The sequence below is a fragment of the Maylandia zebra genome, linkage group LG2, assembly GCF_041146795.1.
Source record: "Maylandia zebra isolate NMK-2024a linkage group LG2, Mzebra_GT3a, whole genome shotgun sequence".
Classification (NCBI taxonomy): Eukaryota; Metazoa; Chordata; class Actinopteri; order Cichliformes; family Cichlidae; genus Maylandia; species Maylandia zebra.
The window spans coordinates 12,825,649-12,843,995 of record NC_135168.1 but is presented as its reverse complement, the minus strand read 5'-3'; the positions used below and the strand labels follow the sequence as shown (position 1 = coordinate 12,843,995).

Below are 18,347 nucleotides of genomic sequence, written 5' to 3'. Positions count from 1 at the left end.
ACAACACTGGATCAGATTATCTGGACGTGTTTGACAGGGACAGTGTTCATGTTCATGGACATCAGGACAAAAACAGACGATGGAAACCTGCCAGATTTGAGCTAAACTGCTCGTTTCCATGTGTAGTCCCTGGGAGGTCACATGACCAACAAAGACACACAAGCTGTGTTCCAAAACGTCGGCCGCATCCTCCGGAGGCCGCATTTGAAGGCCGATGACGTCACAGCCAGGCGACGAAGGCTGTCCCGATTCCTCGACTCCTTCAAATGCGTCCTTCATTCCCCCGAGTTTGAAGGATGGGTCGGGTGTGTCCTTCGTGGCCCACCATATCCCAGAATTCATAGCGCGGCCCAGCCAAATTTCAGCTGCCAACAATGGCGGCCGCTACTAAGTTTTAAAATTTAACGAGGGAGTACTACTTACTTACAATGAATTCCTTACACTATATAATTTTCCCGTCAGTGTTGGGGAATTCTCAATGGTGCTTGGTGCCATACCCTCAGGGACTTTAATGTTATATAAAAACACTGACAGCTCAATATCTGCCTCAGTCACTCTCCCTGATCCAGCTGAGTCAGCAGTGGGAAAAATCTGCTTTTCACAGGAACTTGGTAACAGCAATAAGAGAATACGTAGTTTATTCCAAGAAGATATCATGTCTCTCCCATATATAGAATATCTTACTGGAACCGACATGTTCCAGATATCACCTGGAAGACAGTCTGGATGATCCCATAAATATCTAATTGTGAACAAGGTGAAGGAAATCTCATATAAAATTCTTCATAAATGTGACCCAGCCAGTCACTATATGGTAACATTTAAAAGAGACATAAATACTAATTGAACTTTCTGTGGGGATCATCCAGAAACTGTGGCACATCTCTTTTGGTTCCTCTACACAGAGATTCTGGAAGAATTTAGCAGTTTTGTTATTGTCCATATTTTAAGGGAGTTTTCTTTACGATGGAAAATGTTTTATTCTGTTTCTTTAAGTTCCCCAGGAAGAATGATAAATGTTTTTTTATAAAAAATTTGTTAATACTTTTAGCTATTTTATATCCATGAATGTAAGTTTATTAATAAAACACCATATTTCTGCCTTTTTATAAGGATATGAATTGTACATACAATCAATTTCAGACTCAACCAACAAAAAGCCTCTCAGAACAATATTTATATGTTGATTTTTTTCGCCTCCTCATATCATCATTTTTTTACTCCTGGTTCTGTATGTTCATGTTCTGTTCTTTTGTAAACTTCATCTGTTTGTATGTTGTATACTCATTGTGTTTCAATAAAGTTCGATTTAAAAAGAGGTACATTCTAAACGAAGCTTCAGACGTCACTGATCACGTGACTCTGGCCAAACGAATCAAGCCTCGACACGGTGCTTCTGAAGCAGCGCGTTGATCTTTCTGACACACGCACCGGAGCGTCAGCTTCAAGCGGACCATCACTACGTCTCACATCTAAAGGTGTCAAGGTAACTTTGAACTGAGTTCAGTCAATCTGGAGTTTTTCCAAGTTTTCTGTTGCTCTCTGTGAGAGAAGAGCGTTAAAGGCGGGGCTCTCCAGAGTCCAGCAAAACAGGAAACCACAGCTGGGTGTGTGTAAGTGTGCAAACCAATAGAATGCATCGTGGTGGGGGGGGGCATCACTGGCATTGGCAAGAAAAAAATAAAATAATCGGTCGTACCCATGCTTCCCCGACGTCATGCCAGCGCATATTGGGAAATTCGTAGGCACCGATCGGTTTTCTATCAGCCATTTGCTGGGAGTAAGGGCGCCCTCCGTTTGCGAGGTGCGCCTGCTGCTGGCGGCACAGGGAGGAGAGGGCGGGGCGGCGGGGAGTCTCTGGCTGGCTGGAGCGGCATCTAATAACCAACTCGCAAAACAAAATAAAAACAACAAACAGATATTATGATACAGACTTATAATCTGCACCCATGTTTTTTCTACATTCTATAAAGTGAGCGCGAGAGCCCTCGGTGCGCCTGCGCGCTGCTGAAGTCAAAGTAAACTTTATTGTCATCTCCGCTACAGACAGTCCAGCATATAGAGAGACGAGACGACGAGGCTGCAGTTACAGCGGTGCAAGTAAACAAACAATAAATATAAGAAGAGTAAGAAAATAAATCTACACTTTAGGACTCGGGGTAAAGGATCAATAACAATTTAAATTTATAATTTACAGTTTGATGATTTAAAGTCTCACACAACCCGTCAAAAGGGGCGGGGCCGGCTGCTTCCAAGTAGAGCGCATTTCATTTATAATGATGTAAATCCAAGCCCATCATGGATTCACGATCTGAATCCTGGGTTGTGTGAAATCCCAGAAATCAACCTTAGACAAAGTGAATCTGTGAACTAAGGTGTAGGTCTGTTAGGTTAATTGTGCTGATCCTCGGGTTGGGGGATTTGTGTTTGTACTGGAGCGCAAAATTCAAACCAATGGAAGATGGACAACAAAAGTTCAAAGCCATCAGGTGCTCAGTTTATGTATTTATTTTTGGCCTACATCAGTAAGAAATGCCAAATTATATACACAAAGTTACAGGAATCACCACTCCTGTTATTCATGATGATTTCAGTAACATCACATAATAACATGTAACGTTATTATGTGATGTGCGTACTGTTAATGCTGATACTGTGGTGAAATTCTCTGCTTCTTTTGTGTATTCTGCATCTATTACGTCAGATTGTCTTACCCCTCATATGGTTGAGAATTTTGCCAATACCCTGTTAACTACATGTTCCTCCATCCTCGACACTGTGGCACCTATTAAAATGAAGCGCCCCAGAACTTACTCACAATGTTGGTTAAGTGACTCTGTTCGCGCTCTACGACGTGCGTGTCGGCGGGATGAGAGAAGGTGGAGGAAAGATAAACTCCAGGCATCTTACGACATCCTACGTACTAGTCGCTTGAAGTTTCAAACTGCTGCCAAAATGGCTAAAGCAGCTTTTCTTTCAAAAATTATCTCTACCAATGGTAACAATCCTCGAATTTTATTTAAAATTTTTAACTCTGTGGTCAACCCCTGCCCCACTATGCCGCTGCCGTGCTCCACGGTTCTTTGCGAACAATTTTTAAATTATCTTTTAGATAAAGTCTCATCTCTTAAATCTGCTCTTCCTTTAATGACAGGCCCTGCGTTTACCCCTGACTGTTCCTCTTCCTTCTATCAGTTTGAACCCGTTTCACTCCCTACTCTTAAGCGTCTGGTTGAACAAATGAACAATACTAATCTCGTATATGATGTTCTTCCATCTCGTATAGTTAAGGACTGTTTTAGTGCAATTGGACCTAGTATATTGTCCCTTTTGAAGTCTTCTTTGCTCTCTGGTTGCGTACCATCAGCCTTTAAACATACTATAATTCAGCCTGTTCTTAAAAAAAGGAACCTCGATTATAATGATTATGCGAACTATAGGCCGATTTCCAAGCTTCCGTTCTTGGCCAAAATTCTTGAGAAGATAGTGTTGCTTCAACTCCAGGCCTACCTGGATGAGAATAGCATTAATGATAAATTCCAATCGGCCTTCAAACCACATCATAGCACTGAGTCAGCGCTGCTCCGAGTTCTCAATGACCTTCTACTAATGGCTGATAATGGGCGCTCCTCGGTCCTAGTGCTATTGGATTTATCGTCGGCTTTCGATATGGTTGATCATAAAATCCTATTGGCAAGACTTGAGCACACTGTAGGCATCAAGGGTGTTGCCTTGGATTGGTTTAAATCATACTTCTCCAATCGGCTCTCCTCGGTTCACTTGGTCACTTCCTCTTCCTCCGCTGTACCTGTCTGTTGTGGTGTCCCTCAGGGATCTGTGTTAGGCCCTACTCTGCTCTCATTGTACATGCTTCCATTAAGCGCTATCTTTGAGAAATATCACATCGCTTTTCATTATTATGCTGATGACATTCAGATCTACTTTGAGTTAAATGATGACCTAGCTTTGTCCTTGAATAGTTTTCGAGGGTGCATGTGTGAGGTCAGGCAATGGCTCCTGGCAAATACTCTTATCCTTTATGATAAGAAAACTGAAATTGTGGTCTTTGGCAGTGACGTCCTTCGTGCCAAACTTCGTGATGCTTTTGGTTTTCTCACTAGCTCCTTTTCCGACACTGTTAGGAATTTGGGCGTGTTACTTGACAGCTCATTTAAACTTGATAGACAAGTGTCTGCTGTTGTTAGATCCAGTTTATACCAACTCCGCCTTATTTCTAAGGCCAGGCAGTATATCTCGCATAAAGACCTGGAAAAACTCATCCATGTCTTTGTAACTTCGAGGCTGGATTACTGCAATTCACTCTATTTTGGACTCCACTCTGCCCTTCTCCATAGATTACAGACAGTCCAAAATGCTGCTGCACGCATTCTAACCAAAACTAAGAAGTTTGCCCACATTACTCCCGTCCTAGCTGATTTGCACTGGTTGCCTGTGAAATACCGTATCCAATTTAAAATTCTGCTGTTTACTTTTAAAATCACTAATAACACAGCACCGAGCTATCTTAAGGAACTCTTAAGCTTATATGTTCCTGCTAGGGCTTTAAGATCATCCTCACAGTTACTGTTGGTGCAGCCTAGATCTCGGCTGAAGTCTAGAGGTGATCGAGCGTTTGCCCTGGCCGCACCAGAGTTGTGGAACAACCTTCCCATTGGCATTCGGGCGTCTGACTCTATTCAATCTTTTAAATCACGGCTTAAAACGTATTTGTTTAATCTTGCGTTTTCTACTGGTTAAATGCTGGCCTTGTCTGCAGTGATTTATTTTACTAATTTTCCTATCTTGCTTTTTATTTGCGCTGTGTATGTCTTATCCCCATTGTGTGTTGATGGCACAGTTATATTGTGCTATAGCTATGTGCTATAGTTATATTTTTTCTATTGGTGGCTTTTTCCTGTGAACATAATTCTACACTTTTATTTTTATGACTCTGATTATACTTGTGTTAATTTGTTCTATGTTAAGCACTTTGGCATGCCGTTGGTTTTTAAATGTGCTCTATAAATAAAGATTGTTGTTGTTGTTGTTGTCCTGTAAGCACAGTCTGCCTGTGTCTTTTCTCTGCAAATGAACATTTTCAGCCAGTATAGGTAATACATCAACATGGCTGCCGTGGCTAAGTTAGGAATATTTATAATGTCATTTCCAAAACTTGCATATGATCTGCAATTTGTAGCAGATCTACTGACTGTCACAGAGCAGCTGGAGCAGTCTCGAATGCAGGTCAGTCCACTGCTGCCCCCTGTGGCCAAGTACCATAGCTACTGCTGGATGAACTCGTGACACATCTGCACCTGTTTCTATGAACACATTGAGTCTGAGTGGCTGCACTTACACTGGTGCATTCAAACATATTGAAAGATGCCAGCAATGTGGATTGTCAAGACTCAAACCAATCCACATTGCTGGCGTTGCATCTTTCAATGCCAGCAATGGGAGGTATCAGTGCTCAAACCTTTTGTGTTTGTTTCCAACAAGTTGCCCACCTCGGGAAACAAAAATGTGTTCTTTTACTTGTCAGATGAACATATGAGACACTTTGACTCTTCAGTGCAGTGTGGGGCCTAACAAAGATCTGTTTTGTGTCCCAGCTGATCAGCAGGAGGAGGAGAGTCTGACGGAGCAGCAGAGGAACATTTTCAGCTACTTGGACTCAGCTCAGCCACTACAGAGGAAACAATGAGCTCAACACAGAAGGTGACAGACAGAGCAGGACCATATGACCAAAGATATTTATCACCATATACATCTGAACATTTGCCATAACGATGTAGCTGACGATAGAATTGACACCAGACAAAATACTTTACAGCTGCACAACTTTATTAAAAACCCATCAATGTATTTTCACTGAAACAACCAGCTGTTGTTTATGTGTTTATGTACTAACAGCTGGAAACGTTTCATACAGCTGTGTTCGACAGAAATGAAGGAGAACATATTTAGTTCATTTGTTTCTACATGAGCTCTGTGTGATTTGATGAGTATCTGAGGCTGAGACCACAGGACTGTGAAACATGATTGTTGGGCTTCATTTCTGTGCTGAACAGTCGTTTAAGATTAGCTGTAAATAACAATTAGCTGATGTTGTTCATGAGACTAAAGTCACCTCACTGTGGTAATGTAAATATAATATGGCCAATATTATAGTTATTATATTGTTGGCATTACTAAATTTGGCTCAATGCTTACATATATGTGTAAAAAGCAAATGTAGGAGCTGTGATAACTGTGTCTGATAGAATGAAGAGTAGACTGATATATGAAATATTCCTTTATTGGGTGAGAAAATCAGACCATGTCATAACTGCTTTAAGTCACACAGAATAGATATCAGAGCCTTAAACGTCTTCGCCTCTATATATAACACCTCGTTGTCCTGTTCACTGGTACCATCCTGTTTCAAAGCAGCAACCATCGTTCCCATCCCAAAACAGTCAAATGTCACATGTCTGAAGGATTTCAGACCTGTGGCACTCACCCCCATTCCCGCCAAATGCCTGGAGAGACTGGTCATTAAACACATCAGAGCTGCTTTTCCACCATCCCTGGACTCGCACCAGTTTGCATACAGGGAGAACCGGTCAACCGAGGATGCGATCGCCATAGTGCTGCACACATTACTGAAGCACTTGGAACACAGGAACACCTATGCACGGCTCCTCTTTGTAGACTACAGCTCGGCTTTTAATACCATCCGGCCATACAAACTCCGTCCCAAACTCCACCAACTGGGACTTAACTCCTCTCTGTGCAACTGGATTGTGGACTTCCTCACTAACCGTAGACAGAGTGTCAGAGTGGGTAAGAACACCTCTTCCACCCTTGTGGTCAACACCGGTGCCCCTCAGGGGTGTGTTCTGAGCCCTCTGCTATACACTCTCTTCACCCATGACTGTATTTCCTCCTGCGCGTCCAATCTCATTGTTAAGTTTGCAGATGACACTACAGTGCTCGGACTTATATCCAACAATGATGAGACAAACTATAGGACAGAGGTGCAACAACTAGAGTCATGGTGCCACGACAATAACTTGGTCTTAAACACCAAAAAGACCAAGGAGATCATTGTAGATTTCCGGAAGAGGGGTCATAACAACCATCTGCCTCTCTTCATTGGCAGTGAGGCGGTGGAGAGGGTGAGCAGTTTTAAATTCTTGGGGGTAACTGTGACCGAGGACCTGTCCTGGGGCAACCATATCACCTCAGTTGTACGGAAGGCCCAACAGCGCCTCTACTACCTGAGGAGACTGCGGAGCGCACACATTCCCAGATCTCTGATGTTGAACTTCTACAACTGTGCTATCAGCAGCGTTCTGACGTATGGATTTCTAGTGTGGTTCCCCAGCTGCACCAAGGCCGATCAGCAAGCACTCCAGCGGGTGGTGAAAGAAGCTGGCAGAATTATTGGAACAAGTCTGCCAGAGATCAGTAATATCTTCCCCACTCGCTGTCTGAGGAGGGTGCACAGTATCCTGCGGGACCAACATCACCCTGCGCGCCACCTTTTCCATCTGCTGCCCTCAGGGAGAAGGTACAGGTCTATACAGGCCAGAACATCCAGACTGGCCAACAGCCTGTATCCACAGGCTGTGAGGCTCCTGAACTCTCTGCCCCCCTCTCACGGACAATAACCATATCCAACTTCTTAATAGCAATGAACTGGTCTGCATTGGTGCATCATATCTTTATTCTCTTCCCCCTCCTGCCCCCCCCCCCCCCCTCTTTCTTAAATAGATAACTATCATATCTGATATCATATCTCACAGTACAATAATATTGAATGGGTTGCATTGTTGTATTTTGTCATGTTTCTCAGGTCTTTGTCTGAATTTCTACGAACATTATTGCTAAGGATTGTCTTATTGCATTGGAGTCACACTGGGTTAAATATGTACACTTGGGTTTTAAGGGGTATTTATTATTTTCTTCTTTTTTTGGGTTGTATGGAAGCCCCAAACGCAATTTCATTGTTCTTGACAATGACAATAAATAAATAAATACTAAATACTAAACAGGCTGACTTCTGCTAAATGGGTCAAACTGGGCAGAAAGTCCACAAACACATAACATCCTTATAGAATATGATGTAACACTATAGATCAACTTAGCTCAGAATATATAAAGCATATAAACAGTTACAGCAATATGATGCAACAAACACAGCAGCTACTGATCCAAAATACTCAAAGCTTCATAGTCAAAGGAGCTTGCAAAGAAAAGCGTCTGGACTTCTTTAAGTTACTTGAAGACGTTTCACCTCTCATCCGAGAAGCTTCTTCAGTTCTAAGGTCAAATGGTGGAGAGTCCCAGATATAAACCTAGTGGGAGTGACCCCCCCACAGAGGGACAAAAGGACCCCCCTCCTCTAATCGCCTGAGCCAAGGTGTGAAACTGGGTGTGGGCCCCAATCAGCCAGAGTTTCGGGTGAGTTCATTGTGAAACCTGGCCCCACCTTATCATGCGAATTCCTGAGATCAGATGGCCCAGGATGTGAGTGGGCGTTAAGGCGTCTGGGAAGGGATCTCAAAACTGGATTATAGATGGCAGAGAGTTGGTGTCGTAAACCCCGCCTCTGTTCAAAGATGGTCGCTCACAGTGGACATAGATGGATTCTTTCACTCCGCTTTCAAACCATCTGTCCTCTCTGTCCAAAATGTGAACATTGGCATCCTCGAAAGAGTGTCCTTTATCCTTAAGATGCAGATGGACAGCTGAGTCTTGTCCTGTGGAGGTGGCTCTTCTGTGTTGTGCCATGCGCTTGTGAAGTGGCTGTTTGGTCTCTCCAATGTAGAGGTCTGGGCATTCCTCGCTGCACTGTACAGCATACACCACATTGTTAAGTCTGTGTTTTGGCGTTTTATCTTTTGGGTGAACCAGTTTGTGTCTGAGCGTGTTGCTGGGTCTGAAATGCACCGGGATGTCATGCTTGGAGAAAACTCTCCTGAGTTTCTCTGATACACCGGCTACATAGGGGATGACAATGTTGTTGCGTCTGTCCTTCTTATCCTCCCTCACTGGTGTCTGGTCTTCTTTTCTGTGCCTCTTTGCTGACTTTAAAAACGCCCATTTAGGATAGCCGCACGTTTTGAGTGCTTCCTTTACATGTGTGTGTTCCTTCTTTTTTTCCTTCAGGTTGAGAGGGAACATGTTCTGCCCGGTGGTGTAGGGTCCTGATTACTCCAAGTTTGTGTTCCAGAGGGTGATGGGAGTCAAAGAGGAGGTACTGGTCCGTGTGTGTGGGCTTCCGGTAAACTTCGATGTTGAGGTTGCCGTTCTCTTCAATGTGCACAGTGCAGTCCAGGAAGGGCAAACAGTTGTCCTTTGTTTCTTCCCTGGTGAACTTGATGTTTTTGTGCGCAGTGAAGGATTCCACTTCTTGTGTCTTGATTTTGACCCAGGTGTCGTCCACATATCTGTACCAGTGGCTGGGTACTCTTCCTTTGAAAGAGCCAAGAGCCTTCCTTTCCACTTCCTCCATGTAAAGGTTGGCTACAATAGGTGACACGGGGGAGCCCATGGCACAGCCATGTTTTTGTCTGTAAAAGCCTTCGTTGTATTTGAAATATGTAGTGGTGAGGCAGAGGTCTAACAGTGTGCAAATCTGATCGGCTGTGAAGTTGGTCCTGTCCTCCAAGGAGCTGTCTTCTTGTAGTCATTTTCTGACAGTCTCCTCGGCCTCCGTGGTGGGTATGCAAGTGAAGAGAGAGAACTGAAGAAGCTTCTCGGATGAGAGGTGAAACGTCTTCAAGTAACTTAAAGAAGTCCAGACGCTTTTCTTTGCAAGCTCCTTTGACTACGATGACCTGGATGACTGAGAACCTTCACAGACTCAAAGCTTCATAGAACTGAAACCAACATTTATTTTTAGCTCCATCCTGCTGCTGATACAGACTTTAGGTTTCTGAACATTAAACTTGTTGCTGCCTTTCATAGTGTGTAACTTGAAGGCCCTGAGTACTTTCTCCCACACTGGAAACACTGGGATGATCACATTATTTGAACATTACCTAATAAGACTGATTCAGCACAGACAGTTATGTTAAACTTTCCTAGCAGTCCTTCACAAACAGGGAACAGTCTGTCTATTCTCTCCATCTGTCAGCTGCTGCTGGCTCTTCCTCCTCCTCTTCCTCACACACTGCTGAGTTTGTCCTGGTGGATCATCAGGGCTGCAAAGCCTCACAGATGATGTGCAGCAGTGGCTCCCTCAGTCTGTCCTCACTCTGGACACTTGCAGTCGTCACACATGGAAATCAAATGTGTGATAAGCTGCAGGATTCAAACACAAGTGTAACTTATAAACACATGTTCATACTTTTATTCCACAATCAGAGAGAAAGAAACAGAGAGAGAGTGCAGGACAGACAGACAGGTAACAGTCTCAGGTGTACACACTGCTACACAACAGCACCAGAGAAGCAGGATTTAGTGTTTGTGTTATTACGAGTGTAAACAAGAAGAGTTCCAGATGGTGCAGTGGACACATGTGTGACTGCTGTGATTAAAGCATCTTTCTTTCAGCTTAACGAGTGAACCGTCAGCTCGTTCAAACACACGTTAAAGTGCGTTTGGCTCGACACCACCGAACAGAGGCAGCAATATAACACAGCTAACATTAACAGTGCAGTGGATCCTGCTTGTGCCGTGATGTTCAGGACTGCAAACCGAGCAGCATCACTGACTTTCAGCTTGTTGTGTTTGTGGATATATGACTGACTTTAATTATCCACAAAATCATCACATTCTCTGTCAGATTAAGGTCGACTATTGAACGGCGTATATTTTAAAGGCTTTAAAACCAAGTTAACGCTGAAAGTACAAACATCACTAATGTCACATAACTCTGCCGACAAGGCATAGCTATGGCTATGAAATGCTCTTTGTGTATCACTTCTTCATTATGAAAGATGTCATTAATGCACTAGTAATGTCTCATCTGGAGTATTGTTCAATCATTTGGTCAGCAGCTAATAAGACAGATCTTAACAGACTTCAGTTAGTCCAGAATAAGGCGTCCAGATTAGTGTGAAGATGTTCATACTATAGTAATATTGATAAAATGCATAATAACCTTTCTTGGCTTCCTGTACAGGCTAAAATATTCTATGGCTTACTTGTAGTTCTAAAGAAAGCAATTCTGTTAAACACACCACATTTATTCTGCTCAGCTGCAGTATCCAGATGAAATACATCATCATATTACACAGTTTTCAACAAGCTGCAATTTAGTAAATGCTCGAGTTAAAAGTAACGTTTTGTAAAACTGTTACATTTAGAGCAACTTTTAAGTGGAATAAGTTGCCTTAAAAAATTTGAGAATTATTCAAAACTTCAATGAACACTTAAAAGCCGATTTACAGAGCTTTTAGTTGTTGTAAATATTGTAAGACATGATTTGTTTTTGAAATTTGTGTAATGTGCCTCAATGTTATTGATATTATTATTATTGATTGCTTATATTTGAACAATTGTGAAACGTCACTGTGGATGTAAGAGTGAAATTATGTGGATATCTTGAATCCACTTTATTGTGTAATATTTTATGTGAGTATTTGACGGAAGACGAGCAACATCTGTTGTGGAAGCTAACGGGGTTCCTTTAGAATAAACAAACATAGGATTTATTATCACTGAATAATTCTGTATAAATCTATACAAATTATAGAAATATGTAATAGGAAACAACAAAATAATCTAAATTATAAAATAATGTGTGTGTGTGTGTGTGTGTGTGTGTGTGTGTGTGTGTGTGTGTGTGTGTGTGTGTGTGTGTGTGTGTGTGTGTGTGTGTGTACAATCAGGAGGGATGGGCATGATTTTAGTGTTTGAACAGTCATGAATTATCTTTAACAGCAGGTTGGATGTAATGTGTTAGAACTACCAGCAGGTGGGGTTAAGAGACCTTTAAAACACTAGGAGTCCCAGGCTTCTACCTTTAAAACCCGGAGTGCAGCCAAATGGCTTTTAGCTAGGCTTTAGCTTCAGCCAAGTGGAAGCTAAATTGGCTAGTCATCCATATGTATATTAGGTTGTTACCTGGGAATTCTGGAGGGAAGCGGAGTGGGGGTGTGTGAACGAGGGGGTGGGGGAGCTGCTAAAAGCTGTGAACTTCCCTTTTGTGTTTCATCTTGATGCATTCTCAATCATCCAGGGAAATAAATCTCCAAAAGTCACCAACTTGGAGTGTTTCAGTTTGCCATCTTAGGGAGAAATCAACACACATGGGTGTATTTCCTTTGTTGCTGAGATTTACTGATAAAAACAGTACAAAAAACCAACCATTTGTACACATATTTACAAATAATAATAAAAAGTGAGTGAGTACATTTCAACATTTTCAGCAATCACTCACAATCCTGGCACTGCCATGGTATCTGTAGTCTGCATTTACCACATGTGTATCTGTAGCAGTGAACACATCGCACAGTGGCATGATTGTTCTTGCAATTGTGTTTGACCTGACACATGGCTCTTTTTCCAGGGCTCGTTGTGGAGGGTTGTGTGCAAAGCAACTGTTCTTTTCTTGCCTTCTTTGCAGCTACATGAGAGTGAGCCAACTCTCTTGCAAGCTCCACCAGGAAGTCCACCCGTCTTTCCTTCATCCCGGTGCATGCTTGATACAGCACATGTGCATTCAGTGCTGCCATGTCAATCATGTTATAAAACACGGCAACTGGCCAGGTTGAAAACACCTAAGAAATAAGATAAATTGTTATTTCCATAGCCCTTTTACACTTACCTGTGTACACTTACACATACCTGAGTGGTGAATTCACCACTCAGGTATGTTGCAGGTCTTTTGTGGTTCTATGTTTATGTGTTTCATTGTGTGTAAAAGGGCTATGGAAAAAACAATTTATCTTATTTCTTAGGTGTTTTCAACCTCTGCTGCCACGCTGACGGCGTATGCGGCCAAACGGAAGAAGACAGTCTATATTCTTAGCAGCATGCACAGCGTGGTTCAGACTGATAACACTACCAAAAGGAAGCCAAACACAGTCACCCTTTACAACAAAACAAAGTGTGGCGTGGATGTGATGGACCAGATGGTTCGGGAGTACACTGTCCGCAGAGGAACACGGCGCTGGCCAGTTGCCGTGTTTTATAACATGATTGACATGGCAGCACTGAATGCACATGTGCTGTATCAAGCATGCACCGGGATGAAGGAAAGACGGGTGGACTTCCTGGTGGAGCTTGCAAGAGAGTTGGCTCACTCTCATGTAGCTGCGAAGAAGGCAAGAAAAGAACAGTTGCTTTGGACACAACCCTCCACACCGAGCCCTGGAAAAAGAGCCATGTGTCAGGTCAAACACAAATGCAAGAACAATCATGCCACTGTGCGATGTGTTCACTGCAACAGATACACATGTGGTAAATGCAGACTAAAGATACCATGGCAGTGCCAGGATTGTGAGTGATTGCTGAAAATGTTGAAATGTACTCACTCACTTTTTATTATTATTTGTAAATATGTGTACAAATGGTTGGTTTTTTGTACTGTTTTTATCAATAAATGTCAGCAACAAAGGACATACACCCATGTGTGTTGATTTCTCCCTAAGATGGAAAACTGAAACACTCCACTCCCCCACCCCCTCAATCACACACCCCCACTCCCCTCCCTCCAGAATTCCCAGGTAACAACCTAATATACATATGAATGACTAGCCCATTTAGCTTCCACTTGTCTGAAGCTAAAGCCTAGCTAAAAGCCAAATGGCTGCTCTCCGGGGGTTTAAGTGGTGTTTGGTGCCACGCTCCACCTTCAGGTTTAAAACTAGTGTTAATGGAGTTTGAAGGTTGAGTTTGTTCCACGACTGCATTTCACTCACTGCCTCTGTTTGTATCTCTGTCACTGCAGGACCAACATGGAGCCAGAAGTCAGCGCTCTCAGGAGGCCGACAAACCTCACAGAAGAAAGGGAGAGAAAAAACACACCTGTGACGAGTGTGGGAAGGGTTTTACTGTGAGGGCTAAACTAAAACAGCATCAGGTCATCCACACTGGAGAGAGACCGTTCAGCTGTGACGAGTGTGGAAAGTCTTTTTCCTTCAAGCGTTCCCTAAAAAGACACCAACTCATCCACAGTGGAGTTAAAGCGTACAGCTGTGATCAGTGTGGCAGAGCTTTTACTCAAAGTAGCAGCTTACAGAATCATCTAGTTACCCACTCTGGAATTAAGCCATACACCTGTGATCAGTGTGGGAAGGCTTTTACTCAAAGTAGCCACTTACAGAGGCATCTAGTTACCCACTCTGGAATTAAGCCATACAGCTGTGACGAGTGTGGGAAGGGTTTTACTGTGAGGGCTAAACTAAAACAGCATCAGGTCATCCACACTGGAGAGAGACCGTTCAGCTGTGACTTGTGTGGAAAGTCTTTTTCCTCGAAGGGTTCCCTAAAACAACACCAACTCATCCACAGTGGAGTTAAAGCGTACAGCTGTGATCAGTGTGGCAGAGCTTTTACTCGCAGTAGCCACTTACAGAGTCATCTAGTTACCCACTCTGGAATTAAGGCGTACAGCTGTGACATCTGTGGAAAAACTTTCAGCCAGAGAGGGAGCCGAAATACACACCTACGCATTCACACCAGACATGATGTGTACTGCTGTGAACAGTGTGGCAAATACTTTACAACAGACGCACAGTTACAACAACACATGTTTACCCACACTGAGGAGAGACCTTATCGGTGTGACCTGTGTGAGAAGACTTTTAAAGCTCCACATCACCTGAGACGACACCAACAGATCCACACCAGAAAGAGACTCTACAAGTGCATCTACTGTGAGAGAAGCTTCTCACAGTCAGGTCATCGTAACATTCATGAACGTGCACACATGGAAGGAAACTACAGCTGTGACCAGTGTGCCCAAACATTCACCTCATTGTCTGCTCTGTGCAAACATCAGCGCGATCACTCAGGGCTGAAATCACTCCCATCACTGGATCACAGTGAATCTGAAGACACAGAAAGATCCTCTGGTTTCTGTGTCGGACTCAAAAAGCTTGAGATCAGGCTCCACAGAGTTCAGATAGAATCATTTAAACTTGTGTTGAACTGAACTGGTTGCTGGGCTGAACTTCTACATAATACAGATCTACATGGGATCTTCTTTTCTGTTGTTTTACTGAGTCAGTTTTGTCCTTTTTTCTCTGTCCTGGTTTTGCTCGTCTGTAAATGATTGAAACTCAGTCAAATAGTTCATTGTTCTCCAGCAAAACGTTTTGGAAACTCATGTTTAACCTTTAAAACTCTGACATGTTTTAGCACACAAGGCTTCATCGGGGAGTTCACTCATGATTGGACCATGAGAACAAAGGATTTTAGTTCTTTCAAAGAGAGTCTTGGAGATGTTTGATGTTTCTGTTTTTTCTACATAAAGGAATAAACTATTTTTCTTGCTTCATGTAGTGTGGAAGTTTTTAATGTTTCTTCATCTGTTATGTTCTTGAATGTGTTCACGTGAAGATGGTATAAATAAACTGTTGTCAGAGATTTACAGTTATCAAACAGTTAGGTGAATAAACAACACTGAGACACTTGGAGACGGTTAACGTGCTGCACGGGTGAGGGCTCAGAGAGGACTCACACCGAGCTGCAGTAGTCGTTTATTATTTATAGCAGGGTGAAACAAGCATAGCAGTTTCCTCTAATTTTGCATATGTGTGTGTGTGTGTCTAAGTTCGTATAAATATCATAGGGTGAACTTCCTCTTTCTATAAACAGAGCGAGTAGTACATTTTGTTCTTTTCCTATTAAGAGTAAAATATGAACATGTACTTTAATGCAACATAAAACTCATTAAAGCGTTTCTTCTTTAACATCCCCTCCTGATGTTAATATTTTTCACTTAATCATACTTTATTATCAGCCAACAATCACTTGCTTATAACATTTTCAATTGTAGCATCATTCAGTATGTGTGTGTGTGTTTCTATACTAAATCTTCTTCATCCGGTTCATCTTCTAGTGGCAGTCCAACATAGGTAATTACTGTGGCCTGTACCATTTTGTCAATCATGGATCTTATGCATGGTAGGATACATGTAGAAAACAAGCACAATAATAGAATCAGAACTCCTATCAGTACGAGTCCTTTTATCACGAGGGTCTTCCAGCTGCCACTCAGCAGCCAGGTCAGCCAGTCCTCATTGTTCGTGACATAGTCTTGTTGCTGCGCATTACTCAGTTGTCGCAACTTGTCTAGGGCGGTGGTCATGGTCAAGGAGTGCACGTTGTCCGGGATATAGGTGCAACAAGTGGTGTTGAATAAGACACAGAGGCCCCCTCTCTCAGCGAGAATCATGTCCAGGGCGACCCTGTGTTGCATGACCACTATTCTGATCGCGTCGATTTCCTCATTCTGAGCCTTATTTATCTTTGTTGAGCTGTTCAGGAAAAGTCCAAATCGGTAGTCAAGAGTCTCAATTCTTAACGTGTTTTTTCCAGTTCCGACCCATGGGAACAGTGAGTGCAGGACCTTCTGTCCGGTGGTCCACAACTTGAACTCCGCTGGTACATCACTGCCCCAGATTGGGTCATAGGGTTGCACGTCATCAGTGTTCCTCTTGCGTCGTGGTTGGTTCTGATGACATGGTTGACCATAACATACTATTGGCGAGACTAGAGCACACTGTAGGCATCAAGGGCGCTGCCTTGGATTGGTTTAAATCTTACCTCTCCGATCGGCTCTCTTCGGTTCACTTGGCCACCTCCTCCTCCTCCGCTGTACCTGTTTGCTGTGGTGTCCCCCAGGGATCTGTGCTAGGCCCTACCCTGTTCTCACTGTATATGCTTCCTTTAAGTGTCATTTTTGAGAAATACCACATTGCCTTTCACTATTATGCCGATGACATCCAGATCTATTTTGAGCTGAATGATGATCTAGCTATGTCCGTGAGTAACTTTCGAGAGTGCATGTGTGAGGTCAAGCAATGGCTTCTGGCAAATTTTCTTATCCTTAACGATAAGAAAACTGAAATTATGATCTTTGGCAGTGACGCTCTTTGTGCCAAACTTCATGATGCTTTTGGTTTTCTCACTAGTTCTTTCCCTGACACTGTTAGGAATCTGGGTGTGCTACTTGACAGCTCATTTAAACTTGATAAACAAGTATCTGCTGTCGTCAGATCTAGTTTCTACCAACTTCGCCTTATTTCCAGGGCCAAACACTACATCCCGCACAATGACTTGGAAAAGCTTATCCATGCCTTTGTTACGTCAAGACTAGATTACTGTAATTCACTTTATTATGGTCTCCACTCTACCCTTTTACATAGATTACAGACAGTCCAGAATGCCGCTGCACGCATTCTAACCAAAACTAAGAAGTTTGCTCACATCACTCCCGTCCTTGCTGATCTGCACTGGTTGCCTGTGAAATTTCGTATTCAATTTAAAATTCTGTTGTTTACTTTTAAAATTACTAATAACACAGGGCCAAGTTATCTTAAGGAACTCTTAAATTCATATCTTCCTACGAGGGCCTTAAGATCTTCCTCACAGTTATTGTTGGTTCAGCCCAGATCTCGCTTGAAGTCTAGAGGTGATCGAGCGTTCGCTCTAGCTGCACCTGAGCTGTGGAACAGTCTCCCGATTGGCATCCGGGCGTCTGATTCTATTCAATCTTTTAAATCACGGCTTAAAACATATCTGTTTGAACTTGCTTTTTCTACTAGTTAAATTCTCGCCTTGCTTCTAGTGAGTTGTTCTATTAATGTGTCTGGTTGTTTTGCGTTGTCCTGCACTGTCAATGTTTTCTATCACTGTGTTTGATGGTACAGCTTTACAGCTTTACTCTGCTATAGCTGTGTGCTATAGTTTATTTTATTAGTGGTTTTACCTGTGAACATAATCTCTCACTTATATGACTCTGACGTTATAGTGCTAATTATTTTATTATTTTATTGTTGCGTAGCCTATGTCCTCTATCACTGTGTATGATGGTACAGTTCTACTTTGCTATAGCTGTGTGCTATAGATTATTCCTATTAGTGGTTTTTACCTGTGAACATAATCCCACACTTATATGACTCTGATGTTTTAGTGTAAATCATTTTATTGTTTTATTGTTTCATGTAAAGCACTTTGGCATGCCCCTGGCTTTTAATGTGCTCTATAAATAAAGATTGTTGTTGTTGTTGTTGTTGATGGAATACTCTGAAGGTGTGGTCTGACACTAAAATTGGGGCGCAGAGTCCGGTACAAGAAAAGCTCACAACTAAGACAAAACTGCTCCTGCAAGGAAAGCTCACTGTTATGCATGCAAGGTGATCAGCTCTAGGTGAGAAGACATTTAAATCTCACACTTGTTC

At 42.7% G+C, this 18,347-nt stretch overlaps 1 protein-coding gene and 1 long non-coding RNA gene across 2 annotated transcripts in view; both read left to right on the top strand.

Annotated features, from left to right (window-relative positions):
- Positions 1–18,347, top strand: part of LOC112433374 (uncharacterized) — a 254,707-nt gene that overhangs the window by 191,519 nt on the left and 44,841 nt on the right. The gene's annotated exons all lie outside the window — the stretch shown is intronic.
- On the top strand, positions 1,426–17,334 carry LOC143420822 (uncharacterized). Its single transcript, XM_076889153.1, has 3 exons — positions 1,426–1,486; positions 5,613–5,718; positions 13,889–17,334. Exons 2-3 carry the CDS (start codon positions 5,701–5,703, stop codon positions 15,092–15,094), a joined length of 1,224 nt encoding a protein of 407 aa, XP_076745268.1. The 5' UTR covers positions 1,426–1,486; positions 5,613–5,700; the 3' UTR covers positions 15,095–17,334.